At 44.2% G+C, this 24,171-nt stretch overlaps 2 protein-coding genes across 5 annotated transcripts in view; one reads left to right on the top strand and one right to left on the bottom strand.

Moving 5' to 3' along the window:
- Positions 1-1,710: 1,710 nt before the first annotated feature.
- On the bottom strand, positions 1,711-16,649 carry wt1a (WT1 transcription factor a). Of its 4 annotated transcripts, none has more exons than XM_077022176.1 (9): positions 15,828-16,648; positions 12,369-12,491; positions 11,265-11,367; positions 8,171-8,254; positions 5,678-5,777; positions 4,312-4,459; positions 3,758-3,847; positions 3,044-3,127; positions 1,711-2,781 (listed from the first exon to the last, which is right to left on the bottom strand). In XM_077022176.1, exons 1-9 carry the CDS (start codon positions 16,222-16,224, stop codon positions 2,660-2,662), a joined length of 1,251 nt encoding a protein of 416 aa, XP_076878291.1. In that variant the 5' UTR covers positions 16,225-16,648; the 3' UTR covers positions 1,711-2,659. The 4 variants fall into 4 exon arrangements, with proteins under 4 accessions (XP_076878291.1, XP_076878290.1, XP_076878293.1 ...); XM_077022175.1 differs by having other exon boundaries at positions 3,035-3,127; positions 15,828-16,647; XM_077022178.1 differs by lacking the exon at positions 8,171-8,254 and having other exon boundaries at positions 15,828-16,649.
- tcp11l1 (t-complex 11, testis-specific-like 1) overlaps positions 10,095-24,171 on the top strand; it is a 42,272-nt gene continuing 28,195 nt past the window's right edge. The window contains exon 1 of the mRNA XM_077022174.1: positions 10,095-10,178. The gene's annotated coding sequence lies outside the window, so the exon portion shown is untranslated. The remainder of the gene's footprint in view (positions 10,179-24,171) is intronic.

Genomic DNA, 24,171 nt, shown 5'->3' with positions numbered 1-24,171 from the left:
CACCGTGTCACAAGGAAGTGTCTCCACCACTCTCACACTACTCCATGTCTTAGTGCTGACACTTCATCCGCTCCTACAAATCTCCTTCTCCAGTCCTCCGTAAAGATGCCCGTGTTCAGCATTGAGACGAGACGAACGGCTCCTTTCGTTTGAGTGCTGAGTTTGAACGAAGCGTCTTGTGCTACGAGTGGCCTGTGCTGAAGTTACAAAAAGGAGCCCCCACCTCCACCCCATCCACCCCTCCACCCCACCCCCTGCCTTCAAAGGCCAGGCAGCCCAAATTCTAGGACAGAGATTAAGTGCTGTCACCCTGAGATATAGCGGGGCTTTTCTTCCTGAGGAATATGGTGGAGAGGCTCACTAATTTACACAGCACTGGGGGCCAAGGAAATTGTTCAGGGAAGAACAGAGCTAGATGTGCGCTGCTCGGCTCTGGATCAAGATGAAACACAATCAGATAGCCGTACATTCCTAGGGTGCACATTTAATGTGCCGTACGAGAAGCTGAAGAGATCCTTTTGTCGCGTGTGTGTAATGCTACAGCAGAAACGCAACTCTTCAACGAGTCTTCTGAGGGGAGCTTTTAAAGCCGCTTTGTAGACGAACTGCGCTGTAGTAGAAACATTACCGTTGTGTTCATGTTTTCTCTTGCTGCTTTGCCTTGATGTGCATGGTGGGGCTGCTTAATACTCTGAAAGAATCAGAGCAGAGAGAAGGAAAACAGGAAATGACACATGGCCATGTTGTTGTTTCTTATTAGCTTTGATATTCTAATCCTGTGCTCCTTACACCGTCTGTGACATTCCCAGCAGGTAGAGAAAGAACAGAGAAACTTCCTTAGTTTTATTTAGTACGTGCAGCTTTAAAGGGGAACTCCATGTATTAGTCCAACATTCCCCTTAGCTGAATAACTGAACTCTGGTTTTCAAGGGATTTTTTAACAGTGTGATTAATCTCTTGTGTTGCACACTGCATGGGGGATTATGATTTCCAGGTAAAATATGACATTTCACAATATGCTTTAATAATATTAGGTAGTTTTTTTCTGATGTCATTGTGCATCTGACATATTAGTTCTACTTAATGTCACATGATAAATGCTTAAGCTATTACATCTCCACACCCTTGCAGTGACCCAAATGTCTTGACCCTTGGGCCACTAAAGGTGGTCTGTGGTGATTCCACTGCACACATTCTTTGTCAGTGTGGTTAAACAGCAGGACCAAGTCAGTTTATTTTTTATCTAGTCAAAATTGAGGCTCACTGCCACACACACCATCCGTCACAAGCACAACCGTCTGTCACACACCCTGTCCGTCACACACACCGTCACACACACACCGTAACATACCTCGTAACACAATCTTGATCATCTATGTTTTTATGAAGACGAGGCAGATCGTTGCAACCAATAATCTTAGAACCTGATTTATATGCCTATCAAGGAAATGAAAATAGAAAAAACAATCTCTGTTCACATTTGAAGAAAAAAATCTGTTCACATTTGCCACAATTGAACCACTTCTGTTTTGTTGTCATGGCAGCAGTAACTGCCTGCTAGAACACCAACTGAAGTGAATGCACAGACACAGATTTAATGATGTCAACAGTTTAATTATTTAAAAAAGGTTATCAATAACATACTGTATATACTCATATGATACAGTTAAAACACACAGTTTAAGAAAAAGAACAATCCCATCCAAGTAGTTTTCACATTTCACTGATGTGAGTCACATTTTCCATAAAAAGTTTTTTTTTCTTGTTCCAGCTGTGGACTGGCAATAATATTTACAACAAGACCACAAACTATAGTCACATAGCCAGTGCGACCTCCTCATAACTGAATCACTTTTGAGTAAAGCAAGAGGCTATTTACAAACAGCACAGACTAGGACATAGGGATAATACCTAGATGATCATTTATACGATCATTACGGTGCAGAACTCAAACAAAACATAATGAGGTGGGCCACTAGATATGTGGTTTAATAAAAGGAGAAACAGATGTTTGTTCAATTAAACATTTAATTTACAAACAAAAAAACCCATAATAAATTAGTCTAAGAATTTCTAAGAGCTACTATCGTAAATATAACGTGCACATATTACTTTACATTTCAGCAGCACATTACAGTGTGTTGCTTCCTGTTTGGGAAAGGCCTTAAAAGTGGCTGGCTACACACCGCACCACATCACCATGGCTACACAAAGCACCACATCACCATGGCTACAAAACGCATCATGTCGCCGTAGCTACACAACGCACAATGTCGCTGTGCTGTTGTTTTGTTTTGTCCTACCTGCCAGTTTACATTTGCAAGGTCAAAGCTCAATCTGCTCAGTTGGGGTGGGTCCATGCCATCATCCCTGAGGGATGGTATGCGATACAGGTCTGAGGTCAGATTCATTCTTACTCTTACTGTGTGTCAGATAACGTTTGGGGAAGGGAAATCTGATCCTACACCAGCCCAAATTCCAGTCACAGAGATGCCGCAGGAGACACATCACCAAAAGCCCTTCATGAAGTTCGGTTAGGTGTCTTGGAGCAAAGGAGACACCACGGTGAACAGACCAGAGAGTTGGAGAAGCCTTGTTCAGCAGACACACACATCTACCGTCCCTGGTGGGGGAGGGGGCGGGGGGGGCAGCGGCGTCTTCAGATGGACAGCTGCAGTTTGGTCAGGTTCCTCTGGTGCATGTTGTGGTGACGGACCAGCTCATCAGACCTAGCAAACTTCTTCTGGCAGTTTGGCCATCTGCAGTTGAAGGGCTTCTCACCTGAATGTGGAGGAGAGACACAGGTGAGACCGCGTGAGAAGCTCATCCCTGGGTCCAGAAAGACATTTTTAATGAAGGTAAGTATAAAGCTTAGAAAAGTATTTTCTAACTAAAAATATTAGATGCAATGATTATTTATTATCTGAATTGTTAATTGAATTACATATTAATTCCATGACCAGATAACTGGATCCCGGACAACCGAAAGATGAGAATAAAGAGCAAAATATGAGAAAATAAAAGTTTTACGCACTTGTTTTACCTGTATGAGTCCGGGTGTGAGTCTTAAGGTGGTCTGACCGTGAGAACTTTCTCTGACATGTCTCACACTGGAAAGGTTTAACACCTATGTGCACACACATACATATAGACACACACACACACACACACAAAGAGAGAAAGAGTGTAGGCTACAGTATAGAGTCCTGAGGGAGTGTGTTCTTGGAAGAGCCAGACTAAGAGAGAGCTACTACATCTCTGGATGGACGGTCAGAGAGAGCACCCTGCCAGTGACACGCTCGCTTGGACTAATACATCAGAAGCACTTTTGCTGCGGGGCTGTGAATCAGGAAGTCATAATATATCTTCAACCCTACACTAACCCTTTCTCACAGATTTAATACACTGTGTAACATTGTATTAAACACTTAAGCTGACAGCGCTGTGTTGTGTCATTCTTTTACACTATACTAAGTAGTATTAATATTAGGCCTGTTTGCATACAGTTGTTTTTATTCCTGTAATTGACTCCCATACGCAGTTTAAACAAGTGCCTTAGAAAATGAGGCACGGTGCACTTTGACATCAACAATTTTCCATCTGTTTATTATGGGCGGTTGGTGTGAGTCTTGGTGTGATTCCTGAACTGGCTAGTGTCCCTCTTTAGTCCCTTAGCAAAGATCGGTTGAAAGAGTGTGGGAGTGGGAAGAAGAGGTGGAAACGGAGGACAGGACAGGTGAGGAGAGAGGAGGCAAACCTGTGTGTCTCCTCTGGTGCCTCTTCAGCTGGTCCGAGCGGGAGAACCTGCGGCCGCAGTCTGTGAAGTCGCACTGGTAGGGCTTCTCACCTGCAGCACGGCCACAGTCAGGGCAGCTCTTACACTCTGGACCTCCGAGGTCACCCACACAGTTTACATTATGTCTGATGGCCTGTTGTTCTGTCTGATACTGTCTGATACCTTAAACCTGCAAGCATGCATTAGACTGCCTTACTTATCTCCTCCCTTGGTGTGGAGCCCAGAACAGAGTGAGAAGGTAGACGGGCAGGACTTATCTTGGGGTAACTCAGTAGTGACTAACTCCTACCCACTGTGCTCCTCTGTCATGGTTACTGGTTTACCTACTTCAACGTCACTCTATGTGACATCTCAGGTTATGATCAGATAAACTGAATCAGGCATGTTAATGGTGAGCAGGATGGACCCCTCGTTCATTACAAATGCTGAAATAGAGGTCACACACTGCGCCGAACACTTTACTTTTGTCACTTGCTAATGAGCGTTCCATAAAACGTGCCCCAAACTCCACCTACCTGTGTGCTTACGGCTGTGCATCTGTAAGTGGGAGAGCTTGAAGTATCGTTTGTTGCAGCCGGGGTAGGCGCACATGAACGGCCGCTTCTCATTGGTCTCTGACGAGCGCATGATGGCGGGCGGGATGCCGGGTACTCTCCTCACGTCCTACAACCAGAGGCAGGCCCACCTTCAGATTAGCCCCGCCCACTAGCAGCTCCCTGCTCATCTCCTTGAACTGGAGCTCATGACCATTACTGTGGGGAAGTTCCCTTGAGTTGCACCAACACTGTAGCTCTGAAATAAACTCCACACCACTCTATCGTGTTGCTTTGCCCCCCCCAACCAAAAAATGATAAGTATACCAGGAGCTCATTATCGTGGAATTAGCTGTGAAATGATCACTAGAATTCAGCCATGCCTGCAGATTTAGATGCCAAATGGGAGCTGTTAGTCACGGATGTTAGGCAGACCTTATTCCACACCCTCCTTACCTCTTTCCTCATTTGCCCACTGTTAGGGCCCATCTGCTGTTAATTAGCTAGCACTTAGCGTAATAGCATTCTCCCTACGCCGGTGTGGTAATGAATCTGTGTTCAATGTTACTGATAAGTGTGTTGTTGAAGGGCTTTATGACCAGGCTCAGAGACTTATCCATTCTCCCCAGGGGAAAGATAACATGGCCGTCGATGCCACGGTCCCCAACCTGTCCCCGTTCAGCGGTGAGGTCTTTCATGTCCCAAATGGACTAGCCCCTTCAGGATGGGGTTTGCCATGCTGTTCCACTGCTCACGCCAGAACTGGATGACTTATGTATTTCTTTGGTATAACATTCTTATCACAGAAAGCAGTGCCTTAACCGTGTAACATACTGCTTAGGACTCTGAGGAGAATGTTTAAAAAAAAAAACATTTTTTTTAAGTATTCTCAATGAGGTCTGGAGAATCTCCCCTAGCAGTGCTGTGAGCCCACTGACAGACATTAATTAAGACCTAATGATTTATTAGCACGGGCTGGCAAATGGAGCTGCAGCTTTATTGCTAATGGATTTTTCCTCCTCTGGAAAGTGATTCCTCTTGTCTTTCCATCCTAAAATGCTTTTTAAAGGTTCTGGCAGGCTCCTGCTTTATCTCACACGCCCCTCTTATTGTGTCAAGACGCTCTCTGTCCCTTTACACTTTCTTTATTTACTCTGTTTTTTGTGTGTTTGTTAGTTCTTTTTCACTTTGCCACTCCTCACAGTCTCCAGTGTGTGTGTGTGTGTGTGTGTGTGTGTGTGTGTGTGTGTGTGTGTGTGTGTGTGTGTGTCCGGTATTTAAACACACCAATTAAACTGCCTCCCCAAACGTGGTGTGACCCCTGTGCAGACCAGAGATCAGCACTCACCTGGATACCTCGGAAGACTCCGTGTGTGTGGATTCGGTACTGTGTGCTGCAGCTGTACATCATGGATGAGCTCGGGTCATTCTCGTAACCCCCAGTGTGACTGTGTGAGGAGAGGACACTCAGTACTTCTTTAATCGTTAGTCCATGGGTAAATGACATTAACACTGTCATCACTCAGTCAAGGGGTGGCAACTGGGTGATGGTGAAAGTCATACAGCAAGATAGAAAGCAATCTGTGAGCGATTATACAAGTTTGTGCTGCTGCACTGTGGTGACTGTTACATACAGTCACCTGGCCTTGTTACATACGTGTATTCTCAGCTGTGTTGTCAGAGTCTGATTGCACAGACTCGGCTTTAAATGATATTTCATGGATATTTCACCTTTTTTTATGAACGAAACTGCCTGGAAGTAAAGCATGTGGTGAAAAGCTAAAGCCCATTATTTCAGCGTTCACCAGGTAACTAAACGTCAGCGGCTGCCACCCGCTGAAGCTCTTGTCCTTGCACCTCATCAATTTTCCACTCTAGGATTTGGGTGAATAGCAGGCATTCTTCCCTCTCCCCGCTCATGACTCCACGGCCTCTCCGTGACATATGTGGGGCAAGTCTGACTATAAAGCACACAGGCTCATCTCTATAACTTCTCCTGACGCTGGGGCAAATTGCTCTCTGCTCCAAAGTGCAATATATTCACCTCAGCAATACGAGTTAGGCCCAGTTAGACAGATGGATGGGGAGCCAGGGCCTCTCTCTCTCTCTCTCTCTCTCTCTCTTTCTCTCTCTCTCTCCACCCCCCCCCCCCCCCCCCCCCCCCAACCCTCCTGGATTTATATGTGCATCGTGGTGCACTGGTCCCTTCTTTGACCCTGGATTTGCACAAGTTTCCTCTGTCTCAGGCATTTTTGTGTATTTGTCTGAATGAACCAGCAAATGAACTCAGTGCCGCTCTGTTCATGGTGCATAGATTTCGCGCTATAGAGCCATCGCTGTGGTGAACCGTCATCATTGCCGCTGTGACAACTTTTTGCTATTGTTCTGGACTATGAGAAAACAAATACATAGTACGCAGAATACAGATTTCGTATATTTCTGATTGAAATATGTATATCATGTTATCATGTAGTGGCAGCTATTTTAATATTTTCTAATATCTTAAATAATATGTGTCTTCCGTTTCTTCTTCACGGGGCTCCAGAGATTGTACGGAGAACGTATCCTGTGTGAGGATGGAACTGCGTAGTAACTATAAAGCTCTCTTTGTCTGTACGTGGCTAAAACCAGCCAGTCTGAAGGACAGTGCACAACAGCATCCGGCGATAAATCTCCTCACAGTTAGTTCGTGTCCCAGCCCAGACAGACCTGTCCCAGGGCCCTGTGGCCAGACAGACATGTCTCAGGTCCCTGTGGCCAGACAGACATGTCCCAGGGCCCTGTGGCCAGACAGACATGTCTCAGGGCCCTGTGGCCAGACAGACATGTCCCAGGGCCCTGTGGCCAGACAGACATGTCTCAGGTCCCTGTGGCCAGACAGACCTGTCCCAGGGCCCTGTGGCTAGTCAAACTTGTCCCAGGGCCGTGTGGCTGGACAGTTGGATGGACAGACGGACAGATGGATGGAAGAAGAAGATGGATGGTTGGGATTGCATCTGTGTATCCAATTATACCACGAGCCGGAGACCCAGGCCGGAGACGTCTGATCAGGCATAACATGAAGCAGGCCGATACCCGGGGTTACCGCGGCACTCTCGGGGAGAGACTGTGGGGGCGGGGGTGGGTGTTGGGGGGTCAGAGCCTCCTCTCCTGACAGGATGGCAGCTGTGGATTCTCGGCCACGTCCCATTGTGCACCAGCGCACTCCCCCAGAGCTGCTCCCTTCCTCCCCACAGCCCTGTGCTCCCTCGGCTCAAGGCTAACGTGCCACACGGGGAAATATATGGCCGGATATCACAGCCCAGCCAGACCAAACAGAGGGGACGCCCCGACAGCCCGGGACTGCAGGAGGGGAAGGGAGCAGGGCCTGACACATGCCAAGGGTGTTTTTATATGTTTTATACTGGGGATATAAATACACATGTTCGCAAAACATCTAAAAAGGGATCATATATGTTATTTTCAATTAAGACATACATCTAGGAAAAAATATGCTTCTTGACCATCAAAGGTTGAATGTCGAGTGACGACGTTATTCATTAATATAATATAGGAACATCATAACTAACAAATGGCAGTTTCTGCTGTAGGCTTGGCTGACCGCTGTAAAATTCTGGTGTCATAATATTCAGTGTGAAGCGCGTACGTTTTTACTCTGTAAAATGACACAAGCTAACGGCACAGTAAGCGTCTTTGCTCGAGTCTCGCAGCGAACGCCAGTCTGATTGAGCTGAGCGATGTGGTCACCCCCTCCTGTTCCTGACTGAACTCGGAGAGAAATGCAGCGAAATTCTGCAGCCAAGGGTTTCTCCTGTCAGGGGAGCAGGTCAGGCTGACATACCTCTTAATGGTGGACGCCAGGGGGTTTACAGGGTTCCACGCCATGCACTCCAGCTGAGACGCCATTTGGTACAAATTGTCACTGCTAAGATTCAAACAACAAACAAAAAAAAACAGCACTTAACACCATTCCATCTGTAAACACTAACACTTTGGAGCATCAAATCTGATTTTACTTTTACCACTAATACTGGACTAAACCCTTTTTCCCCCACATACTCCGAGACAAGGCACCTGGATTGTAGAGAATGAGCAGTGGCGTATGCATTGAGAGGGGCTCCTGGGTAACAGCAAATGAATGTGTCACACACACACACACAAACACACACACACACACACTGAAACAGGGGTTGTCTGCACCAGCAGAGTGATCAATTAATCAAATCATATGAAAAGCTGCCATATATTATTGAGAGCTTGACAAGTGGACTATATGTTCTGTGATTTGGCATGTGCTTTTACCCAAACACATAGTTCTGAAGTCTCCATGGCACTTGCAGTGTTTCATCACAGTAAGAGAACTGTGTGTGAAAGGATGTGTGTGTGTGTGTGTGTGTGTGTGTGTGTGTGTGTGTGTGTGTGTGTGTGTGTGTGTGTGTGTGTGTCTGTACCTGGTACAGCACACCTATGTGTGTGTGTGTGTGTGTGTGTGTGTGTGTTTGTGTGTGTGTGTGTGTGTGTGTGTGTGTGTGTGTGTGTGCCTGGTACAGCACACCTGCATGCCTGCAGAGTCAGGGCCCAGGTCAGTGTTGCCATGGGAATGCATTGTATCTCGTGTTCGATAGGTTCAGCATTTACAGTGGTGTTAGTGTTTCATGGTGGGCTATTTGGACAGCCCCTGAACGCAGTTCTGATGGACAGCTTTAGAACGGACTGTGCTTACTGCCACACGGAGACCAGGATTGACACGTGGTGCCTAATTACAGAACCCGCTGTGGATCCGTCCCACATCGGCCTCGCTATCCTCATAGCGGTAGGGGTCCTTAATTCCTGACCTTATATTTTCAAATATTCATCTTCGTGTTTTATACACTAACAACGCTCCATCTTTGGCTCTGACTTTGACAAGCCAACTCGGTTTTTATTCCAAGTACTCTGAAACAGCCACAGAAGAGCAGCTCTGACTTCAGGCTGTATAAATACTGCGCTGTTGGTACCAGGCATTTGATTAGGGGGGGGGGGGGGGGGGGGGGGGGTACTGTAGCATTTTGATTTGAGGATTCCCAGCCGGCCCTAACTCTCACAGATATGAGTCTGTTTATTACAACATACTCTGCAGGAACTGGGAGCAGAAGACGGAGCAGGGTGGACGCTCTCTTATCAACTTCATTCCAGTTGTTTTGAGTCTTTATGTTCCCTGTGAGCTGCAAAACAGTCCCGGAGAAACACGCCAGGAATGCTGTGTTGCGTCCGTCCTCTCGGAGGAAGAGTACGGCCGTACGGGCCGCCGAGGGAAACCCTCAGAGAACAGTCATCACAGCAAAGGAATTCTGGACTGGTCAAATACGTCGGTGGTGCGAGGGACAGTTTGTCTCGGTCTGGTACGTTCTGTCGTACAACACGTGCAGCACGAGCTAGAGTTCCTGTGTGGATGACGACGTGGACATCAGCCTACGTCCTTCTTCACTGAAACCTCGTGAATGTTGAGGAACAGTGAGTGAGGGTTTCTGACTACCTCATGTATGACATTCACAGACATGTTACAGAAATCATTTGCAGTATAACTACATTTACTAGAATATTTTTTAATGACCTTCATACAAGGCCACAACCAAATGGACACGTCTACTACCCTACAAGCCAAGTTATATAAAACTTTTCAGCTTGAGAAACTGAATGAACACAGGTGATTTATTTCATATTTGCTTTCCTGTTTGAAACACACCTTCACTGTTCCTTTTCCTGTTCTTGCCACTTCACTTCCTCTCTGTTCTGGGCATGCTCAGTGGAGCCATGATCTTCTGAAGATGAAAGGGTGCAGCTACGCTGTCCTGTGCTGGTGACTGGTGGTGAGTTTCTCTTCTTTTGCCTTTCTTGCGTGTGAAATCTGACACCCATACATGCAGTGTGTTCATGCCTGCCTTGTTTGTTGGCGTTCAAGTACATTTACAGACTTTTAAGGATTGTCACTTAGAATGCATCTCCAAAATATTTCATTTTTGAGAAGTGTGCATATTACCGTTTTCATATTAACAGTGCTTGCTGGACCCTAAAGGGTGATAGTATCCCTAAAGGGCGATAGTATCCCTAAAGGGTGATAGTATCCCTAAAGGGTGATAGTATCCCTAAAGGGTCCTCCAGACAGAAGTGTTTGTTCTCCTGCACTCTAAGCATGCGTGGCCTATACCACCAGTCCGGCAGCTGAATGGATGATAGTAGATATAAGGGGAGTGTGTGTGTGTGTGTTTAAACAGTGCTGAAGGGTTTCACAGCTCTTTAAAGGGGATTGATAGGCTAATAGCGGGTTTGTTAGGCTGATGGCAGGTTTGATAGGCTGATTGCAGGTTTGATAGGCCAGTGGCAGGTTTGATAGGCTGATGGCGTGGTTTGATAGGCTGATGGCGTGGTTTGATAGGCTGATGGCGTGGTTTGATAGGCTGATGGCGTGGTTTGATAGGCTGATGGCGTGGTTTGATAGGCTGATGGCGTGGTTTGATAGGCTGATGGCGTGGTTTGACCTTCAGGAGCAGAATTACAGAAGTCCTGGGAGTTTATAAACAGAGATTGTGGCAAATCTGCCCATTTTAATATGGGCATAGTTGTGATTTAAAAGTTTCCCTTAGTGAAATCTAACATCACCTGCTGTTCTGGATTTTATATACCGGTAACTTCATTTGATCTGAGTTTTTGAAAAGCCGAGCAAAACAATTTTTTTTACTGTCATTAATTTTTTCTTACATTTGTACTAATTAAAGTAGAAGCTGTGTCTACTGCATTTTGTGACCTTTGTCTTGGGAGCCTGTGAACATTTACATGTATGAAAAGATCTGTGACGCTGGGCCAGCACTGTAGATGAAGCAGCCGTGCTAGGGGCTAGGGGCTAGGGGCTAGGGGCTAGGGGCTAGGGGCTGAGGGCAGGGGGCTGTACACTGTACCTGTTGTAGGGGTTTCGGAGGAGCAGTGCTTGGCTTCCAGTGCAGCTGTCCGACGGTGTGTGGCAGCCATACACAGGTGGTGGAACAGGATACTGCTGCTCACCTTAGCACAGGACAGAACTGTTAGACAAGGAGCCTAATATTTACCCCCCCCTCACACACACACACACACACCCACACACACACACACACACACACACACACACACACTTGCCAAGATGACCAAGCACAAAAATATGCTAGTCATTTCTACTCCTGCTTCAAGAATAACTTCACAACAAATAATACAGTTCAGCGCATAGTACAATTCACTTTGGGGAATTTTATCGTGACCACTTTTAACACTGACAAATTCTCAGGCTGCTCCCTGTCCCAGAGCTCGGCGCTCTCTCTCCTGGAACACTACACTTCATTTAGAAAGACAGTCGTTGTTTTCACTTTTGTCCCTCTGACTAATGAGAGTGACCCCTGGGCACATGCCTTGTCTTTGTCTTAAGTCTGGTTCAGAAAAGGCCTCTGCTCCAATGCTTCAAGAATCATAACTTTGTCGTTCTAATGAAATGCATGAACGACTTTTCGTGTGTGTGTGTGGGAGTGAGAGTGTGTGTGTGCTGTGTGTGGTAAAGTGGGTCTCGTAGAGGGAATGTGAGCTCGGGGGGGAGTGGAGAGACGAGTACACTCCGCAGTTATGAAAACAACAGCCTCGCTCTCTTTGAAGCCATAAAGCACGCCGTCCTCGTGCTTTCTCTTTCAAAGTGCAAATGAGGAATCATGTTTTGGCCCAACCAGCCCCACATATTGTGAATTGGTCCCATGGTAGTTCTGAACATTCCAAAAGGGTTCCTGCATCGCCGTGCCGACTGTGGCTATCAGCTTGGCAGGCTCAGGAAGAATTTACAGCAGCGAAATGCAGAGCGAATGGGCCGGTAAGGTGTTTACGTAAGTTTAAGCGCAGCGGCACGTACAGGAGAGAGCAGACGGCTGTGAAATAAGACACACTGATTTACTGTTTAGGAAAGACAGCGCATCCAACTTGACCCTGGACTGATTTGGACGGGCGCTGCCCTCTGACTTTGCGTGGTGCGCTGTGTGTGCAGTGTTTACCCATGTTGCTTTGCTGCGAGATGGTGTCTTCGTGCTTGAAGGCGTGGTTAGGGAACTGGGAGGCATGGTGGGATGGTGTGTGTCCATAGTTAGTGGTCCCATCGAAAGCTACTGCACCGTAACCTGGAAAGGGCGCAGATTTAACAGCAGTTTAAAATAAGCATCAACTTGCTTTTACCTAGAGCATGTGCTCCCCAAAATCAGATCTCACACTGTGAATATTAAAATTAAGTCTATTCACTGGACCAGCAAATAGGAGAAAAAAAGGTAAAGTAAAGTATAGCAAATTAGTTACATGCAAAGGCAATTGTTTGTGAGGATCAAATTCAAATTAATTCCACTGAACAATACATATTTACTGAAATTCAAATTAATTCAAATTAGTGTAAGAGGTGATTCACATTCAAACAGTGCTACTCTAAAAGCTAATGGTTAGATAATACCCCTGCTCCTACCCTAATCACCCTGTGCCCCTCCTCACTGGGGTGGGTGTGGGTGGGGTGGGGGGGTCTGACAAGCAGCGAGTGCAAACAAACGTTGGTGAGGTCAGCATGGCCAAGCGCAGACACTGGGCTTAGGGCGGGAATCATGCTTCAGCAGAGCCTGGGGCATCCACGGCCTCATAAATCACACTGGCCCAAGCACTACCTTCATTAATTACACACAACCACTTTCACCTCCGAACGACAGAGAAACTCATTAAAGACGGCCATTTCTCTTCCACCCTACTGGGTGCAGTGAAGGGCCCGGGGCCCATAGACTGGTAGGAGCAGGATGGACGTGTGTGTGTGTGTGTGTGTGTGTGTGTGTGTGTGTGTGTGTGTGTGTGTGTGTAAGAGAGACATTGCCACCAATATATATATATATATATATATAACACAGTAAGTAGCAGTAGCAAGAAGGTCCACACGGACAGGAGTTTAGAAGACATTATGACTATTATGAACATGCTAGGACATTATGGGTATGATTATTCTAAGACACGATTATTCTAAGACATTATAATTATTATGATTATTCTAGGACAATATTATTATTACCCACATAAGAATTCCTACTGTTCTGCATAAAGGCTTTTTTTTATTACATTTTTCAGATCAGTGTTGTCTGCTAAACTGTATCTAAAGTGGCGTTGATCTATTAGCTGCTAATATCAGTTTATCTGAGCAAACATGTACTGGTTAGAAATCACCATAGAGTCTAATAGACAGACCCTTAACCGTCAGACCCTTCATGCTTTCAATTGCTGGACATGTATTTGTATGATGGATACATTATTATAAAAAATAAAAATTCAAAGGAGGCTATTTTTGTTTTTTCATGACCTCATATTCACTAGGATGTGCTTCAAACTTATTATCAAAGGATGAAAAATGGCCTGTTTAAAAAACATAAACTGCACACTACATGACTGAGCTGTCATGAAGTTGTTGGGTTTTATGGAGTCCATAACTCACTCTGACTTCACAAGGCCTGTAATGGCAGAAGGAAGATCAGACACCCCCATGTTTCCTCTGGCTTTACCTGCTGCTCACACCTGTGTTTCTGGGGCTCACTTGTTACATTTATGTTTCATAAGATTTTAAATGTAAATGAGTTTAAAATCCTGGGTGAGGAGATTCATAACCGTATTTGAAGTATCTGAGGTGGGAGTCTGATGGATGTGGTGACTAAGAGTCCTGTTGGAAAGTGTTTACTAGTAAAACAGTTATGTGCATTTTCAGATTACACCTACATCATGTACGCCTGTGCTCATATGCAATGTAGCGTGTTTTATATCTAGTCACAAAATTACACATTTTAATAAGTATTACATATTCTTGAGGTTTTTTTTATGTTTTTGTAATGTATCATAGTAATTGTAAATGTAATTGGTAGACTTATTGTGTATTAGGCTTGAGATTTAATATGCCAGTTAAAATATCTCAAATTGTAATGAACAATTCATTCACATTCACTTCACATTCTTAATTATTTTTATCTGTACATTTAAAATACATTTTAGTTCTTGAAAAGGTTTAGCATTAGTCTGGTGAAGGGTTGCCTTCATTAATGATGGAACTATTAGCATAATATAAGACTTGTATTTTTTAGCATTAGACTCAAGCGTAACTATTCTTACGCATGTGAGAACCATGTTATATCCACAGGGCCTCAAATGTTGAGAGTGTTTTTTCTTCAGACATGCGAAGTTTACTTTTCAATTTGCATACTTTGACTTCAGTCAGGTTGTATAAGAGGAGATGTTTTCAGCATATGCTGGTGGTGATCCCTGCGTGTGTAATTTACTGATTTCTCTAAACCTACTTGTTCAAATACACAGAGGGTTTTTTTCTCTAGTCTGATCCATCACTGGAAGAGGAAAAACCTCTTTTCTTGCTGTACTCCCAAAACTTTATCAACACTCCCCTTGATCAAAAGCAACACAATTGATGGTCTTTTATATAGTTCCACATTAATCACCTGTAACCATCACATTACTACTCAACATGCCTCATTCAGATTCATACATGTGAATAGCATGTATTGACTTTGTGACTAATTTGTCAAATACAGTATCCTTATCAAGAGGACCCTTTCAAAAGATGATTATCTCTTTATAACCAATTTCTCATTTAAATGCATGGTATACAGCAAATTAATAAAAAGACAAATGAATGCATTGAAAGACAATGAGAAAGCCACCTGAATTCATAACGCAACTTCTGTACAATTATAATTTGATCCCACAAGTGAAGTGGAGTTATGACACCAAAGCAGGCTGTGTTTAGTGTTTAGTGTTTAGCAACTAGTATACAGATTAAAAGTTCATCAGAGTTCCTCTATTAAAACACATTCAGCAAATATTTTAGCAAATGTTTTATAAGTGTTCTTCCATACTATTGTCCCTAACAAATTTATACAGTGAAATAATCAGTACATAATAAAACTGATTGAATATTTTTTTTATGTTTTAGACATGTATAGTATTGCATTGTTCAAAGTAAATTACAATAGAATTATTTGATTTTGGGTCTTGATCTTATTTATGAGTTATTCATTTAAAATGAACCCATATGATTAGTTAAATAATGTCAAATCTTGCACCTCAAAGCTGACAAAGTAAGTAGGGTAATTTGGGCATTTTATAAACATTGAATGTACTAATAGTCATATAACTACTATTAAGTTCAGGTCTGCTTTGTGTAACATTTTTTGTGTAACATATCTGACAAAAAATGTTTTATTCATTATTTACTACACAATACATTTTCATGTTTCCATTATTTAGATTATATTCAGAATAATCTCCAGGAATATTCTCTCCATATTATTGACCCTCTCTGTGTAGCTCAGTCTGACTCTTATCAGACTTTTAAGTTATTGCTGCCCTGCTGAGTGCATGAACGTGCCCGTCCGGGTCAGGGCTGTGGGCGGCAGGCTGTGGGCGGCAGGCTGAAGTGCGTGAGAGACCCTTACCTTGGCTCCGGGAGCTGGGCTGGGTGTCCACACAGTTGGACAGGTATGGGCTGCCGCTGAACACCCTGGGCTGGGTGGCCGTCGGCTGGCTGGTCGTGGGGGCACCGAACGCCCCGTACCTGCACGCCCCCGTGCCCGTGAACTGTCCCGAGAAGTGCACGGTGAAGGCACTCAGGCCGCAGTGGGGGTCCTCGTGGGGGTCCGCAGAGCCCCAGCTAGGCTCCTGCTTGATGAAGGAGTGGGAACCCAGCGAGCTGTAGGGGGCGCCGGTGTGGAAGTCCAGTACGGGCGCCCACTGCGGCCCGCCGCTGACGGGCAGAGTGCAGTTGCTGTTCGCCGTTGGCATCGCTGGCACCGGGGACAGGAGAGTGTTGAGGTCACGCATGTCCGACCCCATGCCCGCCGTCTCACACACTTGGGGGCACCGGTTCCAAAGTGACCCCGAAGGATTTGGTCTAAACGCAATACAAGGCGAATCCAGAGTGCAGCCGAGTTGAAAGTCAAGTCCGAAACAGCGTCATCGCCGGTCACTGAAACCGCAGGGTTCAGATGTCAGCACCAACACTGGGTCCATGATCAAAAACACAAAACACAAGCATATGACTTTTGTTCTCAGTTGGGGCAGTAGTAATGGAGACCAACATAGAGGATACAGGGAAGAGAGAGGGAGAAATACAAAAATACAGGACAGGACTCAGTGGGATAGTCCCAGCAAGAGCGGCTTCTCTGAATGGAGTGGAGAGAGAGAGAGAGAGCGAGAGGAGGAGGAGGAGGAGGAGGAGGAGGAGGAGAGGAGTAGCTCCTCCACTCATGTGTCTGTTTTCTTTGGAGACCAGAAGGTTGAAATAGAGTCAGACTGAGGAGCCAAGAGGAGGAGTCAGAGTTTGGGAGACATGAGATGAGCACTTCATTCATTTACTTCATATACTACACACCTCCCTGTGTGCTCAGCACCTCACAAGAGCTTGCAGAAAGGCTGTGTGTGTGTGTGTGTGTGTGTGTGTGTGTATTAAAGCCAAGCAAATTAACAAGATGCTGCTAATACATTGACCATATGAACATTGTTTTACATTTATCCTATATCATGCCTCCACTTCAGAAACTGTATTTTTTAATAAACCTTGTTTTTGTGTTTCTACATTTTTGACTGGATGAGTGGTGTGAAAATTATTAATCGTTGTATTACCAGCTTCAATCTTTGGCTATTTTTGTAACTTCGATATGAGCCTACTTTCTAAGATAACGTTTAGCAAAATCAGAGAACTAAACATTTGCTGAGATTTTGGTCCTTTCACGGTTTCTTGACAGTCACTGTAACAAAATAATTGATGTTTTTAAGTATGCATTAACAGTAATAGTATTGTATTAGGAATTATTATTATGATTATTATTGTCGTTGTTGAAATCCCATTTTAAAATCTAGTGCATCACAACAGACGATGACCACAAACGTTTATCTAAACCCGGAGAGGACGCCTACCGACATTTTATTTTAACTAAATATTGTGATTGTGTGATGTGAATTTAAGTTTTACAAGACACATATTAATAGTAATGACCGATTGTTCTAATGAGGGCAACGTATTTTTTTATTATCTTGCCGTGAAAAAAACAATTAAATCGAATCTACCATAATCAAACCTAAATTATTACCAATGGGATTTTTTTTAATAAACCATTTTTTTTACTTTGTAGTGTTTTACTCCCAGCTTATAAAATTGTGTAAATTAAGTGAATGTATTCAGAGTAAAAAAAATGTATAGTCTATTAAAATGTAATTCCATTTTGTAACAATATACTCCTGTTTATTTACGATAACTTTAAAGCTAATAATAATAATAATTATTATTATTATAGGCTACATCGTTTCATTTTGTAACTAATTCGCGAATTTAATTCCTATCAAAACAAACAAGCCTGTCAAATCTATTTTAAAACATACATTTTAAACAAAAAGTAATAATAGGGTGTTTGCTAAACAATTTTCGAATGTTTTTTTTTTAGTTTTTACAGTCATAATAGCCAGGCACCGTGGCATCTTCAATTAAATAATATCAAAGATGTTTTTAGAATCAACAAACAAGAAACAAAAGAAAAATAAACCGCGTGTTTACGCAGCGCCGAGACTAGTTCAGCAGGGGGAGTGAGAAGAAAAAATGTCTTTATAAAGTTTAATTAAATTGTATAAACAAGTCTAGCACACACCTATAATTCCTTATAGTCGAGTTTATTTCGAAAGAGAGAGAAGAAGAAATACTGTTTCTGGAGAACTAATGTCGTTGAGCACAGTGGAAATGTTGTTTAGATAAATGCAAGGGCTTATCATCTCATTAAAGAAGGAGCGATATGGCGGGACTCAGGCAGGTGTTGACTTCTGGATGAACTCTATGCAAACGGTAACCCGCCTTGGCCACGTTTCTGTTCTAGGGAATGTAAGATCGTGGTCTATAATAGCTGTTATTGTTTCTATAATAACGTAAAATTTGGAGGAAGTGATCTCGATATGCTACGTTAGTTTACCATAAATGGCATCCTGTGTGTGGGGCCTTCATTCAATATTTTAATATCTTGGATATTTTTCTAATTCTACTTTAAAGCAAAAAGTATAAATAAACAGCGCTACGATTTCACAACAAAAATCTAATGGAAAACAAGATATTGTGGTGAAAAATACGAGATGTGGTGATGAATCCACAAGGAGGGAGAACTTGATTATAACAGCTACGACACAGTGTCCCGCGAGGGAGAGCGCGTTCCTGCCCGTGCGCGTGCTTCGTTCGCGAGAGCTGAGTTCCATCTGAAAGGTCCTCGCGCGCCTGTCCTCACGAAAAGGTTACGGGTGTAGCGTACACTGGCTGGCATTTCATTCAGACGCAAATGCGCACTCGCTAATTCACATTTTAAATTAATGGAATGAAAAATAGGGACAAATTTACAACAATAATAGAAGTTAACTGTTTTTTTGTGAAGTAGACTTATTTGAATAGTACTCTCTCTTACTTTCAGGCCTTATTAGACAGGCACCAAAGGGAAGTGGGGCGAAAATAATTAGTAATGTCTAAGGAAGTTTATACATCTGAAATTAAGTTGCAGATGTGCAGAAATCTTATTGGGGAAAATGCAAATATGCACTTTTAAGATTTGTTACATTTCTGTGCTTAAAATCTGGGCTGTAAATTGAAACGTCAAAATTTCCCAATAAAAATGATATCATGAGATTATGAAATATGTGCAACAGTGCATGCAGAGGTCTTAACAGTTTCCTAGTATGTTTAAAAATGAGCTTTCACAGAAAATCTGAGTGAAAATGTATTTTTTCTGTTTTTTTTAATTTTTCTTTCAACGTTTCTATCAACAAAGGCGTAGAAAACTTCAGTAGCCCAGTAAAGGCCCCTGTACACTGGGCCCAAGTTTCTCAGCTTAATCACAGCAGCCAGTCTGTGGTGTCCTTGAGACTTTCTTCTCTTTTGATGTATGATGACTTTAAAGGTTATCTCCACTGCTTCTAGTCTTGCCAGCCGTTTTGCTGTCGTAGCAACAGGCTACACACAAACAGTGCTGGTGGAAGCCAGACTATTTCATGTGACTCCATATCTGAAAGCTAGCAGTTGCTGTAAACCTTAAACAGCAGGGAATGTGAGACACGGGTCCTTTCATAATATAATTATTGAGACAGTCAACAAATCGAATGTTTGCTGCATTAACTCATTCACTTCCTGCTCTCGTAGTTTCTCTGAAGACTCATTAGCAAATACGCTGGCCAAAAAACGTCAGAACGAAACAACGACCAACCAAGCTCCCCAGAAAGGCGACACGGTCGCAAAGTTGTGAGAGAACGCTGTAAACGGGTCATAAAGGGAGCGGTAATCTCACATGGCTTCAGCCTGCCGTTTGGCACACGGCGGCCATCCTTCCCCTGTTTAGCTGAGATACATCTCAATTTGTCCGGCGCTTGGGCCGCCAGTGCAGCCGGAAGTGTGGGCCGCGGGGAGGACGTGGCTAAGCAGCAGCAGCACAAGACCTTGTTAAATTGATGAGCTGAGATCCGCTCTTACCTCACCATCTGGAATTCTAGTCTGGTGTTCTGCTGAAAAGCTGCTGACCCGGGACTCAACTCTTCCCCAACCCGGGGAAGAGGAACACGAGGAGAAGGGGGAAAAAAAAAAGAATCCCGTCATGTCGGCAGAAGTCACTGTGTCAAAGTCCTTTATGTTGCCATTAAACTGAAGAGGTCGGAATCAAGGGTCACTGTAGACTCTTGTGATGTGGATAAGCTCACAGCCTGAGGTACAGGGGCTCCAGCTAGCTCTAGTCTTACAAAATGTGTCACGAAACATTTTGCTTTCAACGTTCATTAAATTACTGTTAACTGAAGTATGGTTAAGATAGTGACTAATATATCAGTTTTAACATTCCTAAAATGAATAGGTTGTGGTATTTCTGTTTTAGCACAGGCGAAGGCCAACCTACATGACACACATTCTGGTCAGTTGGAGGACTTTGCTTTGTAAGTTTAATGCAACATTTTCTTGAGAAAACATTTTCTTGTGTAGATATGAGTGAACACAGGATCTCATCACATCATCCTCCCTCTGCTGAATTCCCTCAAATGCTCATAGACACACATGTGTGAGCACACACACACACACACACACACACACACACACACACACACACATCATATCACTTACTCCCGGCTATTTCTGCTCTCAAAAAGTACTATAGGTTCCACTGGGTTCTCCCAGGAGCTCAGAGACATGCTGTAGATGTCTAACGCTGCAGTTCAAAAACAACAGCGGAGAAAAGTAATGGCTCCCCTGGACATTCGAATGCATTTTTCCACTTAACAAACAACAAATTATCTGAAAAAAAAAACCCAGCAGCCTAGCTGACTTTTATCCGAGTGTTCCCCAGGCGTCAGCAAAGCACAGCGTTCCAGCTGACCCTGGAAATGTTTCGTTTTCCTAAACCCCACGGCTGCATCAAAGGGATGTGACTTCAAGGTAGAATCGCTAGCAGCTTCATTTACGCAGCGGGCTAATTGATGGCCCCTGCTCAACTTCCGCTTGCGTGATGAATCGTCGTGGGCCGTCCTAGGAGAGCGTTTAAAAGAAATGAAAAATGTTATTGTTCACCCATGACAACAGGGCTGCATAGGTCTGAGTATGAAGACCGCAGCACAGATGAACAGTTCTCACTTTAAGTAAAGATTTATTGTAAATGTGAGAAAAGTTGTGATTAAAAATCATCAGTAATAAAGTTAGCAGTGGTGAGGACAATGGACAATGAGTGTCACGGAGATAACAGCTCACAGAAGATACACGGCAAAAGCTTTGCAAACCACAGATGGTCAAATGAATCATCGTCGGCCTTATCAGTAGCGGCTTCAGTGAAACGCAGTCAATGTAACATCGCTTGACATGAAATTTCCGTCGTCTGCTTCAAAACAATGTCTCACTGTTCACGTTCTCGCTATCCAAGCACACACACACATACACACACACTCCCTTTTTACATACACGCACAGAGGTCCACGTACATACGCTGAAAATTTGTGATCAGCACCCACTGTGCAGTGTTAGCCGTGTCTCTTGATAGACTTCGGAGCAAACGGCTGCAGCGAATGGACAGAGAAGATAAAGGCTGATAGCAGGAGAAAGAGCGGGAAACACACGGGGCAGACGACTGGACCGTGGAGGCCCGCTCACTCCCTGCTGATACCAGCATTTCTCCGCTCGCAGCCGCACAGCCGGTCGACCAGAGACGTCCCACGCCCCCCCTGGACAAAACCGCAGGGCAGGTGTGTGGAGGAGCATCCGTGTCAGACCACGGGAAGACAGGAGAGTGATGTCATCACCACCACTGGCACAGAGAGAACGAGAGAGAGGAGTGGCCTTGAACCTCAGATATGCAGGAGCTTGTGTCCCTTTACAGTCAACCAAACAGAGCATGTAAAACTAGTGTGATGTACATAAGTATAACTTCAGTTTTAAAGTCTTGCCTCCAGTTGTTGTTAATTCTGTAATAGATTGTCACTCTCTTCATGTCACTAATGCTGTGGCATGTTAACCACGGAATTACCTCAAATACTTCAGAACTGCATTAACATATTTTGACAGTTTTGATATGGGGTCATTCCAGCATCCCTGGATTCACTTTTCTGCCTTAAGTTCCCATTCTGCTCCTTGACTGAGTCCTGCCCTTCCACTGCTTGACTGAGTCCTGCCCTTGCAGTGGTTCTCAAGGCAGTGAGAAGATGCTCTACAAAGAACATGTGCAGGTGGTAGTAGATTTATGAAGAACGATAGATAAGGCGAAGTCCAGGAATGCTCTGAGATTTGCTGAAATATTTAAAACACTGGCTCACCTTCAAACGTCTCAAAGGAGAGAAATTCAAGCGTGTGAGCGGATATGGGACGCCGTCCAGCATTAGCTAAACACAGTCTCTCAGAGAGATCAGGCAGAAGGGTGTCGGAGTGGTACCACCAGCTGCAGATCCATTCATTAATGCCCTTTGGTATGCTTGCGGTGCAAAAGCCTTGAACACCTGTGGGAATGAAAATGTTCAACATTTCACCCTAATTAGAAAGTACAAGGACGTTGAGTACCAAGGTCATCCAGCACACGAGCTCCTACAGCGTCTCCTCTCCTGACACCCGCCTTACTGCAGCTGAAGGTGCCATTATCTATTACTTCTATACATAATCTACTATATATACTATTGTTTTTAATGCTCTGTGATAGTTTTGGATCGCAGACACATGGTGAAAGCTTTGGACACTTTGTTCTACAAATAGCACACAATGGAACACTTAGAGAAATAGAGCCCTTGTATAATAAAAACTGAGACTTCTATATCCTAAGCACACGCTATCAATCTTGAGAGATGAAATTTTTCAGTCTCCACTCGAGTTTATGGGGAGGAAAAACTTTCGAGGGGCTGGCCGCACTCCAGGAGAGAGCAGAAATTATGTTTGGTCGGGACATTTTCTTCAAAGATAGTATCTCGATGTTTGAACGGCGCTGCATCGGTTTAGTAGGGATCGAATACCAGGCCTGCAAATCACTACAAAGAGCTTATCTTCTGCCAGACCCCAAGAGCTGAACTCCATGGCTGTACTACACGTCAAGCCCGAAACTGCGGTGGGATCTGAATCTGGAAATAATAAATGCAGAGGGCGGGTTGCTTTGATAAAAAGTCAGAAAACGTTACTGTGTTTAAACTGGGAACAGCGGCATCAAGGACGAGGGGTCAGTGAGGTTCGCGGGGTCAGGCCACCGTTTGAGTGCCTCTGTGATGTTTGTCGAAAGTGTAGCAATAGCACAGCGTGTCAGGTGAGCGTGTGTGAAAGCCACCGTTGTTATATACCACCCCGTGGACCACACTGCCACGGGCTCAGCAGAATTCAAGGAGACATTTTGTTCATCCACGTCATCAGAATGTTCTTAACACTTGACACCATCTTTAAAGCTCAGCAGTTAAAAGTGCTAATGGCATGGTTTTAGTGCAGTGAAGTTTATAAGGCCTGTCTTACCAGATCATTTGGCAAAAAAAAACAACAAGAGTACAGTTACTTGAAGAGAGATGTCTCTGGCGGTGTCTGGGTTCACCGGCTGGTCAACAAGAGGGGCTTTCCACAGGGAAGACGGAGCTGGATGATATCATTACGCACCACTTAAAACTTCAATCAGGATGTGCAGAAGCAGCGGTGTGGTCACATAAGGACTCGTGCCGAGTCTGCTGACAGAACATCTCTGTCCGCTCACCTACTGCGAACTGCTCTGTTGTCCAAAACAAACTAAACAACGAACGTGTAAGCCGCATCGTGACATTATCAAGGTACAAAGGGACGAATGTACTTTTCAAATGCGCTGCAGATTTTTTCACACTACATCAATCAAAATTTGCTTCCGCCAAGCACAGTAAATTACCTATCGTAGAGACTGCAATAGTTCGTTTGTTTTAGGGGTCACAAGTGAGTAACTGTTCAGATGAGAGATATAAAATAACCACGTTCTGATACGGCCTTTAAAAGAGCCCCCCCCCTTTGGCCCTGGACCCCGCACTGTCGTTCTTGCAGCTGAGCGCTGTGGTGTGAGAGTCAGTGAGAGCTCACTATGTAAACACCACTCGGTGACTAGAAAGTGATCCATCAATGTGACCTGCCATTGTAATGCACCTAAGACTGATTAAGTCAAAGCCAGTTTAAATCATTTGAATTCCTGCTGTGCCTTGGCCCGGCTTGCTCTCCAGATTAAGATGAAAAGGCAGACACATTCCTTGTTTGATAATTAATGATGTAACTGTTATTGATGACTGTGCAATGGTTGAAAACTTACTTTT

The sequence above is a fragment of the Brachyhypopomus gauderio genome, chromosome 11 (assembly GCF_052324685.1).
Source record: "Brachyhypopomus gauderio isolate BG-103 chromosome 11, BGAUD_0.2, whole genome shotgun sequence".
NCBI lineage: Eukaryota > Metazoa > Chordata > Actinopteri > Gymnotiformes > Hypopomidae > Brachyhypopomus > Brachyhypopomus gauderio.
This window is presented reverse-complemented; position numbering and strand designations above follow the sequence as displayed.